The sequence below is a fragment of the Betta splendens genome, chromosome 9 (genome assembly GCF_900634795.4).
Source record: "Betta splendens chromosome 9, fBetSpl5.4, whole genome shotgun sequence".
Lineage (NCBI taxonomy): Eukaryota > Metazoa > Chordata > Actinopteri > Anabantiformes > Osphronemidae > Betta > Betta splendens.
Genome location: NC_040889.2, coordinates 12,029,181 through 12,046,974, shown reverse-complemented (window position 1 = coordinate 12,046,974; position 17,794 = coordinate 12,029,181). Strand labels below are relative to the sequence as shown.

At 50.6% G+C, this 17,794-nt stretch overlaps 2 protein-coding genes across 5 annotated transcripts in view; both read left to right on the top strand.

The window, feature by feature from the left end:
* The window catches only part of LOC114862496 (ankyrin repeat and BTB/POZ domain-containing protein 3-A), an 82,054-nt gene extending 71,017 nt beyond the window's left edge, over positions 1-11,037 (top strand). Inside the window, exons 5-17 of one of the 3 annotated variants that reach the window (XM_055511194.1) lie at positions 421-586; positions 1,700-1,789; positions 2,662-2,763; positions 3,238-3,331; positions 3,724-3,859; positions 4,590-4,822; positions 5,392-5,597; positions 5,787-5,892; positions 6,863-6,965; positions 7,043-7,124; positions 7,200-7,268; positions 7,355-7,468; positions 7,557-11,037. In XM_055511194.1, coding sequence (XP_055367169.1) covers positions 421-586; positions 1,700-1,789; positions 2,662-2,763; positions 3,238-3,331; positions 3,724-3,859; positions 4,590-4,822; positions 5,392-5,597; positions 5,787-5,892; positions 6,863-6,965; positions 7,043-7,124; positions 7,200-7,268; positions 7,355-7,468; positions 7,557-7,787 — 1,732 coding nt within the window. In that variant the 3' untranslated portion in view covers positions 7,788-11,037. The remainder of the gene's footprint in view (positions 1-420; positions 587-1,699; positions 1,790-2,661; positions 2,764-3,237; positions 3,332-3,723; positions 3,860-4,589; positions 4,823-5,391; positions 5,598-5,786; positions 5,893-6,862; positions 6,966-7,042; positions 7,125-7,199; positions 7,269-7,354; positions 7,469-7,556) is intronic. The other 2 variants (XM_029162858.3, XM_055511195.1) reach the window with 2 other exon arrangements.
* Positions 11,038-11,326: 289 nt separating this feature from the next.
* On the top strand, positions 11,327-16,710 carry LOC114862498 (zinc finger protein 14-like). 2 transcript variants are annotated; one of them, XM_029162877.3, is made up of 7 exons: positions 11,327-11,660; positions 12,400-12,602; positions 12,717-12,818; positions 12,888-12,983; positions 13,069-13,179; positions 13,506-13,629; positions 14,012-16,710. In XM_029162877.3, the coding sequence occupies exons 1-7, from the start codon at positions 11,633-11,635 to the stop codon at positions 16,588-16,590; spliced, it is 3,243 nt and encodes a 1,080-aa protein (XP_029018710.1). In that variant the 5' UTR covers positions 11,327-11,632; the 3' UTR covers positions 16,591-16,710. The 2 variants fall into 2 exon arrangements, with proteins under 2 accessions (XP_029018710.1, XP_040928011.1); XM_041072077.2 differs by lacking the exon at positions 11,327-11,660 and adding an exon at positions 11,796-12,259.
* Positions 16,711-17,794: the final 1,084 nt, after the last annotated feature.

The following is a 17,794-nucleotide window of genomic DNA, read 5'->3' as shown; positions in this document are numbered from 1 at the left end:
CTGGACCAGGCTGCGCGGGTGTCCCTAATAAAATGAGCCTTCAGCCACCACAGAGAATTCACCGCGTCTGTCGCCTGCAGCTCACTCACTAATTCTGTGGTTAATCTTGTCGCATTTTCGAATACTTCCAGAGAAATAATAAGTCAGACTGTGAGAGGTGTGACTTGCTAATTAACACCTCTTTACATATGTCGGCGCTAATTGTCAGGTAGCGTTAGCCGAGCTCCTCTGTGACCTTGTGGAAACGTCTGTGACAGCTGCTCGCAGCGAGGATTAAGAGGCCTTCCAGGAGACGGGAATGAGTAATAATGAGTCAGAGCAGACGCTTCACCTGGAGCAAAGCTACTCCAGGAACTGAAGAAAGGAGGAGGAAACAGCGTGTGCAGGTCACTGATAACGCGTGTGTTGTGTCCGTCACAGGGCCGAGGACTGCTTCTGCGCCACCAGGAAGCTGGACGCAGCCTCCACGGAGGCCAAGTTCCTGCAGGACCTCGGCTTCAGGATGCTCAACTGCGGCCGCACCGACCTGGTCAAGCAGGCCGTGAACCTTCTGGGGCCCGACGGCATCAACAGCATGAGCGAACAGGTGGGCACCGACGTCACACACGTCCGCAGCTACCTGGCGCACGCACAGCGCAATGCGGGCTGCCGTCTGAGGGACGCAAGGGTGCGAAAGATCCCACACAGGGCTGCAAACCACAATGAGAAGGTTACTGCAGCAGAACCGGGCGAGGGGGGGTCCGGTCCCGACCCCACCACAGGGAGGAGCCAGCCTGGGAATTAGCATGTAGGCTGCAGGTTCTGGTTCTGATTGATGTCGCTCCACACCTAAATTCCACAGGCTGGCGACACGCAGGCTTTTAAGCAGCCGGATGAAGGGCAGAGAGCAGACGAGTGTGTCATGATCAGGGTCCACCGTCTCCTGCCCTTCAGCTGCTGATTAAGTAGATCGGTGTCCAGGAAATGTTTAAGAATGAACGACTACAAAGGGATATGAGCCTTCAGCATAAAGTGCTCCGCTGCGTTATGAGCCCGTCATAAAAAGCCTTTGTTGAACATAATGGCCCATATCAGACATATGATTGAGGCCTTTTATTGGAGCTGGCTCCAAACACTAAAATATGCTCGGCTTCAGTCGAGACCGTTGATAAACGTGATGAGGAGCTGGTTTTGTTCTGCCTGCAGCTCAGTGTGTGTGTGTGTGTGTGTGTGTGTGTGTGTGTGTGTGTGTGTGTGTGTGTGTGTGTGTGTGTGTGTGTGTGTGTGTGTGTGTGTGTGTTTGTGTGTGCTGGAGTCCCACTGCTCTCCCACCTGAGCTGTGGCTCTGCTTGGGAAGATGATGAAAATGAGAAGCAGCTGCGAAGCGACTGGTTGGAGGTGATAAGAAGGGGACGGGTGGAGTTGTGGGTGCGAGCTGCACGGACGCTGTTTAGTAAATCAGCACGGAGTCGACCCTGATGGGGAAGCGGTGATGTAAAGAAGCTGGTGTGGACGGGGACTAAATCATCATGTGTTGGTTTCCTATAGGACTAACGAGCTGCTGCCGAGCTTCTTATAGAACCTTTAATAGTCTCTTCTTGGCTTTGCATCACAGCGTCTGTATTTATAGAGAAAGCTGTAACGAATGGGGGCTTTTTCTACCATTGCACTCGTTCGGCTGCTCCTCAGAAGCGTCTGACCCCTCCCTCCTCGCCTGCAGGGAATGACCCCCCTCATGTACGCCTGCGTCCGCGGCGACGAGGCCATGGTCCAGATGCTGCTCGACGCCGGCGCCGACATCAACAGCGAGGTCAGTGTCCACTGCCAGACGCATCCAGGTCACGCTCCTTTGATGGTTTCACATTGGTTGTTGTGCGGCAGCTCCCTCCTCTCTGTCTTCATGACCTCACCTGCTCCCAGCATGCTCTCTGTTCTCCCAGCAGTGATCCACTGGTGGTTTCATCCTGTTCTATGCTGCTTAACCATTTACTGTGTTAGATGCTGTGAAGCTATGAAGCCTGGCTTAGTGTGTGTGTGTGTGTGTGTGTGTGTGTGTGTGTGTGTGTGTGTGTGTGTGTGTGTGTGTGTGTGTGTGTGTGTGTGTGTGTGTGTGCGTGTGTGTGTGTGTGTGTGTGTGCACGCTTCATGGCCTGTTTTCCACCGTGGTGACCCCAGCTTCGATGCTTGTGATCCATCGGTTTAGTGCCGACTCATAACAAAACACCACCAACCCAAACTAGACCAGATATAGGATGAGTTCATTAGAAAACTCTATGCTGGGACAGAATCTGATACGACACCAGACGTTCTTCTTCTTGACATTGTGATGTGGGAACAACTTCAAACGCATTAGTAGCAGGTTTCGCTTTATTTAATGTCACTCCTGTAATGATTGTTTGAGTGAACTGAGCCTTTAAGTAACAGCAGATCAGGGGTCCGTGCCCACGTAGACGTACAGGAACTGGCCCCACCCACACTGGGAGCGAGGAGGCCACGAGCTGCTGCAGATCTTCTAAAACCTCTTCTGCCTCTGCCCTCCTCTGCTTCCACTCCTCCTCCTCCTCCTCCTCCTCCTGCACACTGCTTCTCGCTCCTCCTCCTCCTCTCCCTGCTGCCCGCCCTGAGCTGTGAATGTTAACGGCTGTATATCTCTCTCCCTGAACCTCACCTATGACTTCCCAGGTGCCCAGCACAGTAAACAAGCACCCCTCAGTTTATCCTGAAACGCGCCAGGGGACGCCGCTCACTTTCGGCGTGTTACACGGACACGTCCCTGTCGTGCAGGTAGTGACGTTTCTGACCTCTAGTAACAAGGGTTACGATGGTGCATCATGATAACAATGCTGATGCCATATTTCTAACTCCATCTTGATTCTGTGAAGTGAAGTGATTTGCAAACTGAGTCAATGTGTAGCTAAGACACCAGCGCCTGGTTTCACCTCGTCTGACGCTACAGCGACAGACACATCCAGGCTGATGCACAGCCTCAGGGACAGACAGCTCCACCATGAGCTCGCTTCCATTATTAAGGCAGCTTAATGCATTTTAGCGCTGTAGGAGCAGCCACGGGCTGACAGCCTGTTGAACACGCTCGCCTTCAGCTAATTCCCCCTCAGCTCAGGTTCCCCCCAGCGTAGCCAGGCATGTGTGTGTCCGGAGCTCGGACACTCGCGTGCAGCAGCTGAGGCTTCTCCTGCGCCCGGCCTGCGTGTAACGCCCGTCTCCCTGTGCTCCCCGCTCGCCCTCCGCCTCCCACAGCTGCTGCTGGACAACAGAGCCAACGTGGAGGGCGCCCTGCAGGATGGGGCCGAGAACTACACGGAGACGCCGCTCCAGCTGGCAGCTGCTGCAGGTAACAGCGACCCGTGTTCTGTTTAGAATGAAAGCACATTTTAATTATCCTGATCAAACCGTGCGCAGTAAATGAGACTAAGTTAGCAAACTCTAATTAATCTTTGTGTGGGAAGTTGTAGGCAGCCATGTCGCCATGGTAACCCGTGGTTAAAACACACAGGCATGTATAATGAATGAACGTCCTACTCATTAAATAATAAATAATGTAGATGAAATTAAGACCACAGTCCCAGAGCCAACTGTTAATGAGTGAGAGCAGACTCACTCGTTTTCACTGAGACCTAAGAAAGCATCCAGACTTAGAGGCGCTTCATCAGTGGAACACGGTAGCGGACCAGAGGACCCATGCGTGAGTGTGTCTGTCTCTAACCCGCCTGTCCTCCTGCTCAGGGAACTTCGAGCTGGTGAGCCTGCTCCTGGAGCGAGGAGCCGACCCCATGATCGGGACCATGTGTCGAAACGGCATCTCCTCGGCTCCGCTGGGGGACATGAACTCCTACAGCCTGGCAGCGTCCCACGGCCACAGGTACCACGGACAGCTCCGCCCGCGGGGACGCGAGGCCGGCGTCTGCCAGCGGCTGCGGCATCGAGCCGCTCACGCGCTCCGTCCGGGCCGGCGCCGAGCGCTGCGGGCTCAGCAGCAGCTTGACACAGTTTCCCTGCTGATGAGTAGGACGGGGCCCATTAACATTCAGAGGGAGCAGCCGGGGAGTGGAGCAACAATCAGGTGTATTAAGGCAATCAGTCAGAGGAGGAGATCGTGCAGTAGCGCCAGAGCGACGCTGAAGGTGCTGGGGAACGTTATCTGTAATGAAAGTAATAGAACAATAACTTGTAAAGTACTCAGCCGTCACTCGTCATCATCACCTCAGTGTAGTCTAGGTCTGGAGCACCTTCAGGTCTGTTGGAATAGGAGAACCTCCAGCTTCAGCACGAGGTGGGAATCCTGGATCCAGCAGAGCAGAGTCACGCGTGGCGTATCGCTGACTGATGATCAGCTCTGACGACCAGCAACACCCAAGAGACAGTCAATGCCCCCCGCCGGTCCCCAGTGGGATGGGCCAGAATGCGTCCTGACTCCAGCAGATGGTGCCCTGACGCATCCCCAGTGCGATCGCGCTGTTCATGTTACGTGTAGACTCCATTCTTCTCAGCAAACTAAAACCTGTCCGCCGTCTCCGGGCCTCACCTGTTTCAGCCTGTTGTGACTGAGTGCGTAGCGGCTGACCTCCCCTCATGCCTCTCGCCCCCCGTAGGAACGTCTTCCGGAAGCTGCTGTCCCACTCGGAGAAGGACAAAGGCGACGTGCTGTCCCTGGAGGAGATCCTGGCCGAGGGCTCCGAGCCCGGGGAGAAGCGCCTGGCGCCGCAGGCCAACGGCGGCGGGACCCTGCGAACAGGAAAGGCCAAACTGAGGGCCCTGAGAGAGGCCATGTACCATAGCGCAGAGCACGGCCATGTGGACATCACCATAGACATCCGCAGCTTAGGTCAGACTTACTAATGCATGCCTCCTGGCACAACGCCTCGCTCTCTGGTGCCTCCAGCTGTCCTGGAGACGTGCTCACGCTGTGCCTGTCCTGCCTCATCCTGTCTGTCCCTCCGTCCGTCCGTCCGTCCGTCCTGTGCTGTGCTCTCCATGCTCTCAGCTTTCCCCTCCACCAACCTGTGGCAGACGCAGGGCTTCTTAACCACATGTGACCGTGATGAGACGTGTGGTGTGGGTGATGTGGTGATAAATTAGAATTAGAATGAACGGATGTGGGCTGCAGCTTCGGCTAAGCTAGCGAGCGCCTCAGCCCTATTAGTCGTTTGCTGCTTTGCTGTTTGGAGGATGCTCAAGACCTCCATGAGGTGTTTGTTCAGGTGACCATCGGGCAGCTGTTTGCCCTCTATCATCGTTGTTACAGCTTTTCCCATCCAACCGCTGCATTTCCGTTCCCACTGATCCGACCTTTCCCACGCCTCCACCGTTCACCTGCCACCATGATGGAAGCATGGTCGGTTCTGTGGCGCCGCCCCGTGCCGGAGTATTCACTGTGTGCGTTGCTGTTCCCAGGCGTTCCCTGGACGCTGCACACCTGGCTCGAGACCCTGCGCACCTGCTTCGTGCAGCACCGCCGGCCGCTGATCCAGGGCCTGCTCAAAGACTTCAGCTGCATCCAGGAGGACGAGTACACGGAGGAGCTGATCACTCACGGCCTGCCGCTCATGTTCCAGATCCTCCGATCCAGCAAGGTCACCGGGGCTTTCCTTCATGTGCACGTAAACAAAGCGCTCGTCAGCGAAGCATCAAAGGACGATTCAGTCGTCCTGCGCTCGGCAGCTGGGGCCACATTAGCGCTCGTATTAACATAGATTTGGTGCCACCACGGACTCGTTATCATACATTTGCATGACGGTTTGTTCACAGGCAGAGGCTACAAACTCGAATCTGCGGCTTTCTGTTTGCAGAACGAGGTGATCAGCCAGCAGCTGTCAGTCATCTTCACCCAGTGCTACGGGCCCTTCCCCATTCCCAAGCTGACGGAGATCAAGAAGAAGCAGACCTCGCGCTTAGGTAAGAGACACACTTAGAAGCCGGCGTGTTTCCATTCCCCCAACTTCCTGCCGTAAATGAAGACGAGGCGCTGACAGCGGGTTAGAGTGGAAGTGGCGCTGGGAGGCTCGTGTTGTTCACGGGGAGCTGTGTCACCAGCTTCCATGAGGTCCTGTCAGTCACGCTGTGCTTCAGACGGGGGGTTGGTGCTCCTCCTCCGCGTTCCGTCTCTGTGCTTCTCGGGTCGCCTTCTGTTCAGGCTTTCAGGTGAAATCCAGCCAATAATAAAGCTTTTATGAAGCCGAGTGCAGCTTGAATCGTCGGCGCGATACGTCAGTCAGTGCTTCACAATGACAAAAGGCAAATTGTGGAGGTCAAACTTTTACACATTCACACTCGCTGATGTCATAAAAAGCCTTTTGTCATTTGGTTGCTGGAAAACTGCAGCTTTCTGAAATGCTGGATCGTGTAAGAACAAGCAAAGTAAAGCATCTAAGTAGCCTTGGAATTGAGACTTTTTTATGTTTTTTTACAATCAATAATCATTTTATCTCCAGTTCTGTACTTTGCTGCTTTGTCTCCTGTGCAGTTTATGGCTCCAAGGCCTCGTCACGGTGACTTTTACAAAGAATAACAGGACTGCAACAGTTTTACACCGGGGCTTTAAACGAGTCCAATGTAAATTCAATTAGATTAACGACGGGCTCATCACCACATTGATGCAGATGCTCCTTTCATTAGGAAACAGGCAGACGTTCAGTGACTGTGCTGCAGCGCCACCCAATGGTTAATCAGTGCAGCGTTCCCAGAAAAGACAAACGCTTCGTTGGTGTGTGTGAAGCAGCTTCATGATCAAAAAGCTTGTGACAACAACTTAATGAACCAGGAGCCACTCTGAGACCCAGCGTTACAGAGCACATATCACACAATAATAAACCTCTGGCTGCTGTTAATCGATGCTTCTGTCATTTTCATGCTGCTGCCTTTTCAGACCCTCACTTCCTGAACAACAAGGAGATGTCTGACGTTACGTTCCTGGTGGAGGGGAAACCATTTTATGCACATAAAGTGCTGCTGTTTACAGCATCAACCAGGTAGTGGAGCATTATTCACTGGAGCTACTCTCCCCCCAGCCGTTAAAGCCGCCTGACCCGTCTCCTCTTGCTCTCAGGTTCAAGTCGCTGCTCCAGAACCGTCCAGCAGCCGAAAACACCTGCATTGAGATCAGCCATGTCAAGTACAACATTTTCCACGTAAGTCGCTTGCTGCGCCGCTGCGTGTCCAACAGGCCCCAGCAGAGCGCTTGACTCTACTGTCCTGTGTTCCAGCTGGTCATGCAGTATCTGTACTGCGGAGGCACCGAGTCCTTGCACATACGCAACACTGAAGTGATGGAGGTAAGAGTCGCCAGAGCAGCCGCACCAGCTTTATGTCTAATCGCCAGTCCTGTTCCTCATTCTGTGTGGCTCTGCTGTCCCCGCAGCTCCTGTCTGCAGCCAAGTTCTTCCAACTAGAGGCCCTTCAGAGACACTGTGAGATCATCTGCTCCAAGAACATCACCACGGAAACCTGCGTGGACCTCTACAAGCACGCCAAGGTGAGGAGAGGCTCAGCCTGACTCATGGCCTCCGAATACGGAGGAAGCTAACGCTGTCCTGCGACGTCTGTCTTCCTCCTGGCTGCAGTTCCTCGGCGCCTCGGAGCTCACGGCCTTCATCGAGGGCTACTTCCTGAAGAACATGGTGCTGCTGATCGAGCTCGACGGCTTCAAGCAGCTCCTGTTTGAGCCTCCCCCGGCGGAGAGCCCTGTTTCCAGCCCCGGCATCTGCTCTGACATCTTCCACGACCTGGAGAAGACTCTGGCCACGCGCATCCACTCCATCCACCTCTCCACCTCCAAGGGCTCTGTGGTGTGACGCCGCCGGAGCCGGGGCCCACGCTCCCACCCGCAGCATCCATGTAACGTCCAGACCGACCCCGTCCACCTGTCCTGGCCCCACTGCTGAGGAGGAGCTCTTTTTATGTCAGGGATTCCCTTTAATTCTGCTGTTGCAGCCGACTGAAGGTTGATGTAGGCACACGACAAGACGCCTCGTTGTCCTAATGGCTCCCACCGATCACACACATCAATAAAAACCCTCTTAGAAAATAGGAAATGCAGAACTGCCATGACCCAGTAGTTTCACCGTGATTAGACATGTTTCTATTGTATTTCATAGGATAAATGCATGAAATACAGACTTTTCTCACTAGAGTAGGTTTGAAGCATCTCTGATATGAGGCGTTAGTTCGCAGAGAGCATCGCTTCGGGACCTTGGTGCCGCTGCAGAACGACGTTTGATACCTGCCAAAACACCCGTATAATCTCAGCATAGCACCAATACACGTGTTAGTAGCAACGGCAGCTGCTCCCGTAGAGCTTCTAGTTCTGCCGCTTCATGTCCGATGCGTCTCACTGTGTCTATCTACTGTGTGCAGAGGCCAAACTGACCAACTACAATCTGCAGTCAAATCTATGCTGAAGAGCTCTCGGAACCTGGACGTCCTCTGGGAAACTGACTCCACCAACGCTGTCCACTTCTGCTTGGTTGAATCTTTTATTTTTTGCATGACACTGCCCTGATATTGCTTTTTATGAAGCTCACTTCACAGACCACTTTCGCTAAGTCGGGGGTTTGCTGCTTATTAACTTTCTATTTACTGCGTCGGACTGAAGGGAGACGACCTGAAGGTGGATTTCTACTGACAGGGACCCGGATATTTGAAGCTATGTGTAAATACGCCCTGAAAGTGGTGGTGCTGGTCGTTGGTTTTGTCTTTTGTACTGATGTACAGCGTTCTCCTACACTCGCTCGGCTGGTGATGAATGTGCTCCTCCACCGTCTGCTCCTGCTGTCCGTCTCTGTTGATGCAACGCTGCATGTTTTAATCTGTTCGTACGACTTCTCGACTCCGCTTTCGGTGTGCTGTCTGTGTAGAGCAGTGGTTCCTGCTGAATTCCTAGAAGACGTTCCCTCATCTTGTTTTTATCCATTCAGAGCCATCAGAATAGATCAAAGCTATATTTAAAGAATTTTGATTAGTTTTAGAAACAGAATCCTGTTGAGGACGAACTGAAAACTCGATACTAGAACAAGGACGTGAACTTGAACCTGAAGGTTGGAGTAAAACTCTACGAGAGGAGAAACTGCCACATTCATTCAACATGAAATAACAAAGCTTGATCTTTAAACTGCACTTTAACGGTTGATAGAGGTTAAAGTTTAGGCTTTGGTTCGTGCTAAGACACAATTAGCATTTTAAATGTGTGTAATTTAACATTTGGGTTCATTTTAAATGATTTGAGGAGAATAACGACGTCATTTGAGCGGCTCCTCTGACTGCTGCTTTAACTCGTGTTTTCTGAGGCAATAACAAATGAAGCTCATTTGACTTTTTTAGTTAAAAAAAAAAGAACAAAAGCTTAATGTCTCTGCTACACGACATGGGCTGTGGTTTCACAGGTTCATATTCATATTTTCTTCATACTAAAGTGTCAAACTGAGGGATTCACCACATGGCAGTAGATGAGCTGGATCAGCTGGTGCTGTGGTAATTAGCTCAGGTGTCAAAGGCCTCACTCTAAATGCATGCAGCAAATCAAACCAGGGACTCTCTGGAGGAGTCGTAACCATCTGAAACTAGCTTTTCTACAAGCTTGAGGGATTCCTGTTGTTGGATTGAGCCTCTCAGTTTAGAAGGAAAACACAGCTAGAGTATATTTATGAATGTAACGATGCTACAGAAGCCACCAGACAAAAACAGACGCTGGCCTCTTTTCCACCTCTCAATGCGCACGTCTCTGAAATGTCCTCACACTCTGTGGCTTTGTCAAACCGGCTCCAGACGAGTCGCAGAACTTCTGGCTTCAACTATTGTAGCAGAATTAAAACGTAATTAATAACAACGTGAACGGGCCAAAAAAACATTTCAGGATCAAACAATAGACTTTGAATCTGTAAATAGTCACAGAACCTGAAGTAGAGAGATTATCCTACAACTTTATTTTCTTACCTACACACATTGCACTATATATATATTTTATTTTACATTCCACAACTATTTTGTTTTACAAAAGTGGAAAAGTCTATAAAATCTATAAAAAGATGCTTTAAAGTCTGAAATTGAAGCAATATTCATTAACTTTAAGTGATACAACAAATAATATGTCACAGGATTATAAATATAGATTTACAGACAGTAACATACTATTGATTAATTATTTTGCGACATCCCATAGTATTCCACTCATTTTAAAGCAGTATTTCTAATTACTAGACTTACAGTGTGTAGATTTTAATGGAGCTGGCTGAGATAATTAACGCTTTTGTCTGCTAAATCGCACACAGGCCCACGTTTTCATTCAAACCTGTTGTTTAAATGTGACACGTGATCTAATGATGCAAACTGTTTTGTCTCCGAGAGGCGAAAGGGTTCATAATGATGTCAAGCACTTTTTGTGCCAGTGTTACTGTAGCCTCACGGGATCAGAAGCCTTAGTATTTTTAGCAGTAAGCTTAAGTTGAAGTCTTATTGTGACTCCACAGCAGCTGAATGACTTTAACATTAAAATCTGAGAATAAGCCCAAAGATGTGACGCTTTTCTCTGTATTTATTAGTGTTAATGTTATAACATCATTAGACTAACTTGAGCTTGCCCCTGTACTGACGCTTGTGATGCGGAATTGGGCCAAAGCCGTGGAGTAAATGTGGGTTCGCATGGCTCTTCCTGTTTAATGTTGTTGAGAATGTGCTCTGTGCACCAGCTTTGTCTATCAAGACTCCCCCTGTAAGTTATCTGAGCATTTATTTGCCTGCGTATTTGTTCCTGGTAATAAACAACATTTCTCCTAGACGCTAAGGAAACGTGCATGGGATAGTCACTAGAACTCAAATCCAGAGGGGGGAAAAACTTTGCTTCTTTTTATTTTCCTTTAATGAAAACATGTATATTGTAAAAAAAATATATATATATGAGAAATAACTTATACATGGTGTGAGAAGCAGAGATGTGGTGGAGTAGAACAGCAACAAGGAACAGGACACTCGTGCTGCAGTTTGTCGTTCCATGACATGCTTTTGTGGACATCTAATAAACGACCACGGTTAAAACCGTTTGTCACCGTTTTCTTGTTGTGACTGGAGAAAGACTCCATCTTTTCTTTGCTGTTGTACAAAATAAGACTAGATAACATTAAACATAACATTTAACAATATACAAAAATATTTATTTTAAATATACAATAATTCACGGTGCATAACATAAAACGTGTTGTTTTTATTTTCGTTGCATCAGAAATTATTTTAAACATTTGATGAATTTTGAAGAACTATACAATAACAGGTAGGTGCACGTGTTCACTCAATCGGCCTCTGGGGGCGCTGTAACCAAACCGCCGTCATTTAAGACCAGTGTTCACTACGCGGTGAAGAAGAACGTGCTTTCTTTTTCTACGGCCCAAAAGTTGGACAAATTACTTAAATGAGAAAACGTAAACTAAACATTTATTGTGACGGGTTGTTTGAGTAGTTACGAAGCTGAAATGAGGGAAACTGAATAAACCCAGCGAAACGTCCGTTATTTCTTACGCCTGCGCACTCGAAGCAAAACATCGAGCCGCCCTTCCTTTCTGATCCGCCTGCACCGCAGGGTCCGGCGGACGTGGACTCACAACGACCCTCGCTTAATTTGCTGGTCTACTTTTATACTTTTCGGGGAAAAATGGAGAGTCAGCGTGGCCTCGGACACGGTAAGATGGTGGGAATGCACACACGCGTCTCCCAGCGCCAGTTATCAGGTTTTCTTCTGGCTTGTGTGCGTCCGATTTAGAACATGGCGTACCCCGCTCCGAGATGGCGGTGGATTTATGTTCGGTTAGCGCGCCAGGCAGCTGACGAGTGCGCTAGTTCACAGAAGGAGCTTAGCGCCGGCTAAGATCGTCACTAGTCTAGCAAACTAGCAGCACAACACAAACTCGTTTCGGGTCTGGTAAAGAAACTGACGCAAGTCCGGGTTGGCGACGGCAGTTTGCCTCCATAGCGCCTGGTAAATGATGCATTCGCAGTCTTCGAACACGATAGAAGAGTGTGGAAAGCGTTTGAATAAAGTCACAGAGCTGCAGACGCGGTGCTGTTTAAAGCAAATGCAACACAGTGTTTCGGCAACTTGGTTAGCACAGAATGTCACGACTATCGTGACCGGGTTTATGACTTTGTTGTAGTTGCCGTGCGGTGTCTCGCGTTTACGACACAGCGTCAGTCCTTGAACGCAACGCCGCTCTGTTTGTAGATGGTACCTCCGCTGCATCAACCGGGGCCCCTGGGGAGTCAGGGGCCCTAAAGGTCACAGGTGTGTCTGAAAATATACTTTAATTGTAATGTTTATTAATTAGGACTGTCCAGACCTCTGAAGTATTATCAAAAGTACTTAACATTTCAGTTCCTGCAAAATTATTAGAGCCCGTCTGATGAGTTGTTTTTGTTTTCCAGATCCACCTCTTCTCCTTCCGTCCCTGCGCCTCTTCATCCCTCCTCTGCGTCTGGTGTCTGCAGCCATGTGGCAGGTCCTCCAAAGAGGCAATGTGCAGGACTATGGGCTGGTGGAGGAGTTCGTCTCCACAGTTACAGAGATCGTGCCTGATCTGCTGAATGCGGATCAGAAAGCCCAGCTCCTCTTAGGACTTAGATCCCGGGTAAGAGACGATTCCCTTTAAATTACTAAAGTCCCAAATTCATAGCACTTCTTTAGAACCAATGAAAGGGTTTAGGTATACTGTCATGATGTCCTGGTTCTTCATTTGGTGCAGGTGGTTCTTGAACTGTGCCGAACTGAGCAGATAACAGACACAGAAACCATCGAGATGCACCTGGAACGGATCAAGGCTCTTATTTCCACTTGGGCAGCACAGGTTAGTTTCAAAGTCTGATTTTCTGTCGGATGATTTCTCTTAGTGCTTAAACTTTAATCTTGCTTCCAGCCATGTTTTGCAGAGGTTGAGTTTCCAGAATCGAACTTTGTGGATCAAGTTGAATTGTTGTTGAAAGATCCAGAAGAGAAAGAGAAGTTTTATCAGGTTTGTTTCACTGAATTATTTGATTTCCTTTTAGTGTTCATTGGAAATTGTTTCATCAAGGTTTAGTTTTTGTAATTTGCTTCAGGATGTTTTCCCGTTGGACTTTGGGCCTGAATACGACGGCGCTCTACAGATGCTGATGCTGGATTTTCTGTCCAGACTAGAGAAACTTCTCCCGGTACCAGACATCCAGCAGGTACTGAAACTGATTTGTTTAAGTCACAACAAGGGAAGTAGAATGAACAACCATCTAGATCACGTGTTGAGCTCCGGTCCTCGAGGGCCGGTGCCCCTGCTGGTTTTCCAGCTCTCTCTGCTAATGATCTTGATCAGGTGTGTCAGTTGGCTTTTCCAGCCTGTCATTGACTGAACACACCTGGCCAAGTTAATCAGCAGGAGCTGGTGCAGGGAGAGATGGAAAACCAGCAGGGCAGCGGCACTCGTTGACACCCCTTAAAATAGATGGAACCAGATGTTGGTGAGTGACATGACTTCAACTTGTTCCACTTGTGTCGTCTTCAGACTGCTTCTATGCTCAGTGCCGTCCCGTCTGCCCTGGAGGAGTGTGTGCATTCGGTTCCTGACCCGCTGCATCTGAGAACTGTCCTCCAGTACCACACAACACTCGGACATTTTGATTTGTCTGGTGAGTTTTGGCTCTGATGTCGATGTTTAATTGTAAACTACAGTAATAACATTAATGGAAAATGACTCAATATTAAACCTGGTGGAAGAGAGAAACCCTGGGTGAGCTGCTCAGACCACAAAACCGTTTACATCAAACAACTGCCAATATTAAGCCTGAGTGTAATAGTAATAATAGTTTATAGTAATACATACATATATACATAACATAATAGTTTACAGGAACAGCTTGGAGAGAATCAAACTGAATCTAACGTTGGGCTCAAAAGTCGGTGCAGTTGAAAATGAGTATTTGACCTGGATTTCAGAGTGTCTCAGTTGTCTGCGGTCATTTTGCTCAGGTCAGAATCATAAACCTGATAAGATTCTTCTTTTCATCACAGATGACACTCAAACCATCCCTTCTTCCTTTGGGAATTGCATCCTCTCTTCACTGTCCTTGCCTCAGCTGGAGAAGGTTGTAATTGATGCAGACCAAATGCAGCTGCAGCCCCAGTCGGAGCAGATGCAGGGTTGTGTGACGGTCCAGGTGGAAGGAGAAACAGTGACTCTGCTGGACTACATACAGCTCGAGCAGCCGTCGGCTTTGGTTGAGGCTGACGATCACGAAGAAAACGAATCAGCTATGGAGGAAACCACAGTGGATCCATCAAGTGAGGACGTCGGCGACGCTTTAAAACCAGCAGTTTTCCAACCACTGAAGCAAAGCAAGAGGCTTCAGTTAAAGCGAAAAGCTTTAAAGGACAAAGACTCTGCGACAGCAAAGAGGCAAAGAAAGAAATACTCCAACAATAAGACGTGTCCTGTGTGCAGCAAAAGCTTTCTGAGAGCTGCAGCCATGAGACGGCACCTGGAAATTCACTCCGCGAATCGGGATCTCAGGTACAAATGCTCCAACTGTGACAAGCGATTTAGGGACCATTACGACATGAACAGACACAACATGCGTGTTCATGAAAAGGAGGAGACCGGTAACAATGGGAAGGAGGAAGATTCTGCAGATCCTAGCACTTCAGAGGTGGCAGATAACAAAAACTGCGTTCTTTGTGGGAAGTACTTTGCCCGTCGAGTGGACATGGAGCGACACATGAAGTCCCACTCGGAGGACCGGCCGTATAAATGTTCTTTCTGCGAGAAGAAGTTCAAGAACCCCTATGTCTTAAAGAGGCACCAGAGGGAGATCTGCAAGAGCAGAGAGAAGAGACCTAAAAGGAGAGACGTGCAGCGGTCGAGTCCACAGCCGCCTGCCGAAACGTCCACGGAGGGGAAGGTCTGTCCCATCTGCAGCAGGGTCCTACCCTGCACCGCCGACATCGCGAAGCACCTACGATCTCACTCAGAGGAGCGTCCCTTCATCTGTATCACCTGTGAGAAGGGCTTCAAGTACAAGGACACGCTGAAGAAGCATCAGATCATTCACGGCCACGAGGGGATCCGGGAGGAGGAGAGCAAGAGCGTGGAGGAGATCCTGGCTGAAGCGGACGCTCACAACGGCGACGAGGACTGTGGCCTCGACGAAGCCGAGAGTACCGCGGTGACGGAAGCAGCATCGGTGCCCAAAGTCAGCAAGAAGGCCCTCAAAATGTGTCCCGTGTGTTCCCGGGCGTTCGACAATGTCAAAACCCTGAACCGCCACGTGCAGTGTCACACGGACGACCGTCCGTATCACTGCGTCCACTGCAAGAAGCGCTTCAAGCACATGCACGGCCTGAAACGGCACCAGATCTACGCCATCTGCCACAAGAAGATCTCCAGGTTCTCCTGGAAGAGGGAGCTGAGGGCCGGGCCCAGCCACAGCGACGGCACCGCCGCTGACGCCCAGCAGGGGGCGCCGCTGAAGATCCCCGTGTGGTGTTCCAACTGCGGCAAGCACTTCGAGCAGCTGTCTGCCCTGAAGGAACACCAGGACAACGTCTGCAAAGTGGAGCTGGGGGAAGCGATGAAGTGCAACGACTGCGGCAAGGAGTTCAAGAGCATGACCATGCTCAAGGTGCACCAGAGGATTCACGACCCGCTCTACTGCAAAGAATGTGGCAAGATCCTGGCCAGCGAGCCGGCCTTCGAGAGGCACAAGCTCATGCACCGGCCCATGCAGTGCACCATGTGCGACAAGAGCTTCACGCTGCTGAGACGCCTGAGGGAGCACTACGAGAAGCAGCACGGCTTCAGCGGGCCCTACCCCTGCCCGCAGTGTGACAAGACCTTCGTCCAGCTGTCCTACCTCGCCATCCACCAGAGGATCCACAAGGGCGAGTTCCCCTACGTGTGCGACATGTGCCCCGAGAAGTTCCGCTCGTCCAACTGCCTCACGGTTCACCAGCGGAAGCACACGGGCGAGAAGCCCTTCCTGTGCTGGCAGTGCGGCAAGTGCTACCGCTCGGCGTCGGAGCTCACGGTCCACATGGGCACGCACTCCGAGGAGCGGCCGTGGGCCTGCACGCAGTGCGACATGGCCTACCGCACCAAGGTGCAGCTCACCAACCACGTGGAGCAGGTGCACATCGGCGTCCGCTACCCCTGCGACCGCTGCGGCAAGCAGTTCATGAAGGAGACGTCCCTGAAGAGGCACGAGCTGATCCACACGGGGGAGAGACCTCACCAGTGCACGGTGTGCGGCAAGACCTTCCTGACGGCCAACGAGCTGCGGCTGCACAACCGCTACCACACGGGCGAGCGGCCGTACAAGTGCGAGGTGTGCGGCAAGGCCTTCATCCAGTCGGGGTACCTGAAGTCGCACATGCGCATCCACACGGGGGAGAAGCCCTTCAAATGTGACGTGTGCGACAAGGGCTTCCGCCTGTCGTATCACATGAAGAAGCACCGGCGCACGCACTCGGGGAAGCAGAAGAACTACATGTGCGAGGCGTGCGGCGTGGCCTTCCTGCAGAAGAGGTCCCTGTGGGAGCACGCGCTCACGCACAGCGTCAAGACGGAGCCGCCGTTTGCCGACGAGTTCCAGTGAGAAGCCGGCGCTTTGCTTTTGTTTGACTTTTCTGTATTCACACATTGTGAGACGTTTGTAAGAGAAACGAAAGCCAATTAAGAAGTTCTGCCTTTTGAAATAAACAAGCTTTGAATGTAATTTTTTTTATTCAGTGTTTATAGTTAACAGAGACAGGATTAGACGTGCTGAACACGCTGACTCTAGTATTGGAAGCTGCGTGGGGAGCGTTCAGTAGCCGCGTTCCTCCAGACGATGGCAGTGCTGTCGCAGCATTGCAGCGCTGTCCGCTGAGCAGCTGTCAGCGCTGCCTCCCGCTGCTGCAGCTTGTGTTGGAGGATTTCAGCTCTGCAGGCTCCCTAACACATAAATAACAGTGTTTATTCCTCGTTAACATCTGCATCTCCACTCTGCAGCTGCGTGTGCAAAACATCTGGTTCTGTTGGGTTTTGTGTTTAAATGCGATTGTTTGTGCAGCATAAATGTCTCCACCGTTGTTTACGCTCGCGCCGTGGCTGCAAATCAATCTTTATCCGGTGCTCTTCCTGCCGCCGTCACCTGACTGACGGTCCAATCCAGCATCCCCGCTCATTTGCAGATAAACGGCCAGCGTCTCTCAGAGGAATCAAACGACGGCTGAGCCGGCGTCTCTCCAGAGTGTTGGGAGCAGATTGCTTTTTAACCCAAAGCATATTGATTTATATGGAGCTGTAATTGCTTCAGTGTGTCCTGGATTATTCTCCCCATAATTGAGGCCTGGCAGAGGTCTCTTTCCTAGACATAGCCTCCGCAGTGCCAGGTGGCGGGCAGAGTTTGAAAGCCAGTAGGAGAGAGACCTCTTGTCGTTGTGGGCTCGGTAACAGCGGAACCGGTCCGGTTCCCTGCTCGGTGCAAGACGCAGGTCTGACACGAGCTCCTGCCAGCGCATTGCAAGCAAAGCAGGGTGTGATGGACAAGCCGCTGAAACGGCTCTGACACTAGCGTCGGGGGTTTGTGGCTCGTCTTTCCAGGTTCGTGTGTTTACTGAGGCCCATGACGTACTGTGCCATTATTCCATTATTTGTTTTGTGTTTTTGTTCCTGAGTCAATGGAACATTCCTGAGTTTTGTACTGAATGGGATGCTTACACGCTCTAACAGGTTCTGGCTTCACTGTGGTCTGACGAGCACGGGGTAAACAACAATACGGCTATTTGATACTTTGTGCTGTATCGTCTCAGGATAAT

Bases quoted from the DNA above. Each gene is read 5' to 3' on its own strand.
- LOC114862498 (XM_029162877.3), top strand. From the start codon at position 11,633: ATGGAGAGTCAGCGTGGCCTCGGACACG. The intron at 11,661-12,399 runs GTAAGATGGTGG...TTTGTTTTCCAG, and splicing joins TCAGCGTGGCCTCGGACACG to ATCCACCTCTTCTCCTTCCG. The intron at 13,630-14,011 runs GTGAGTTTTGGC...TTTTCATCACAG, and splicing joins CGGACATTTTGATTTGTCTG to ATGACACTCAAACCATCCCT.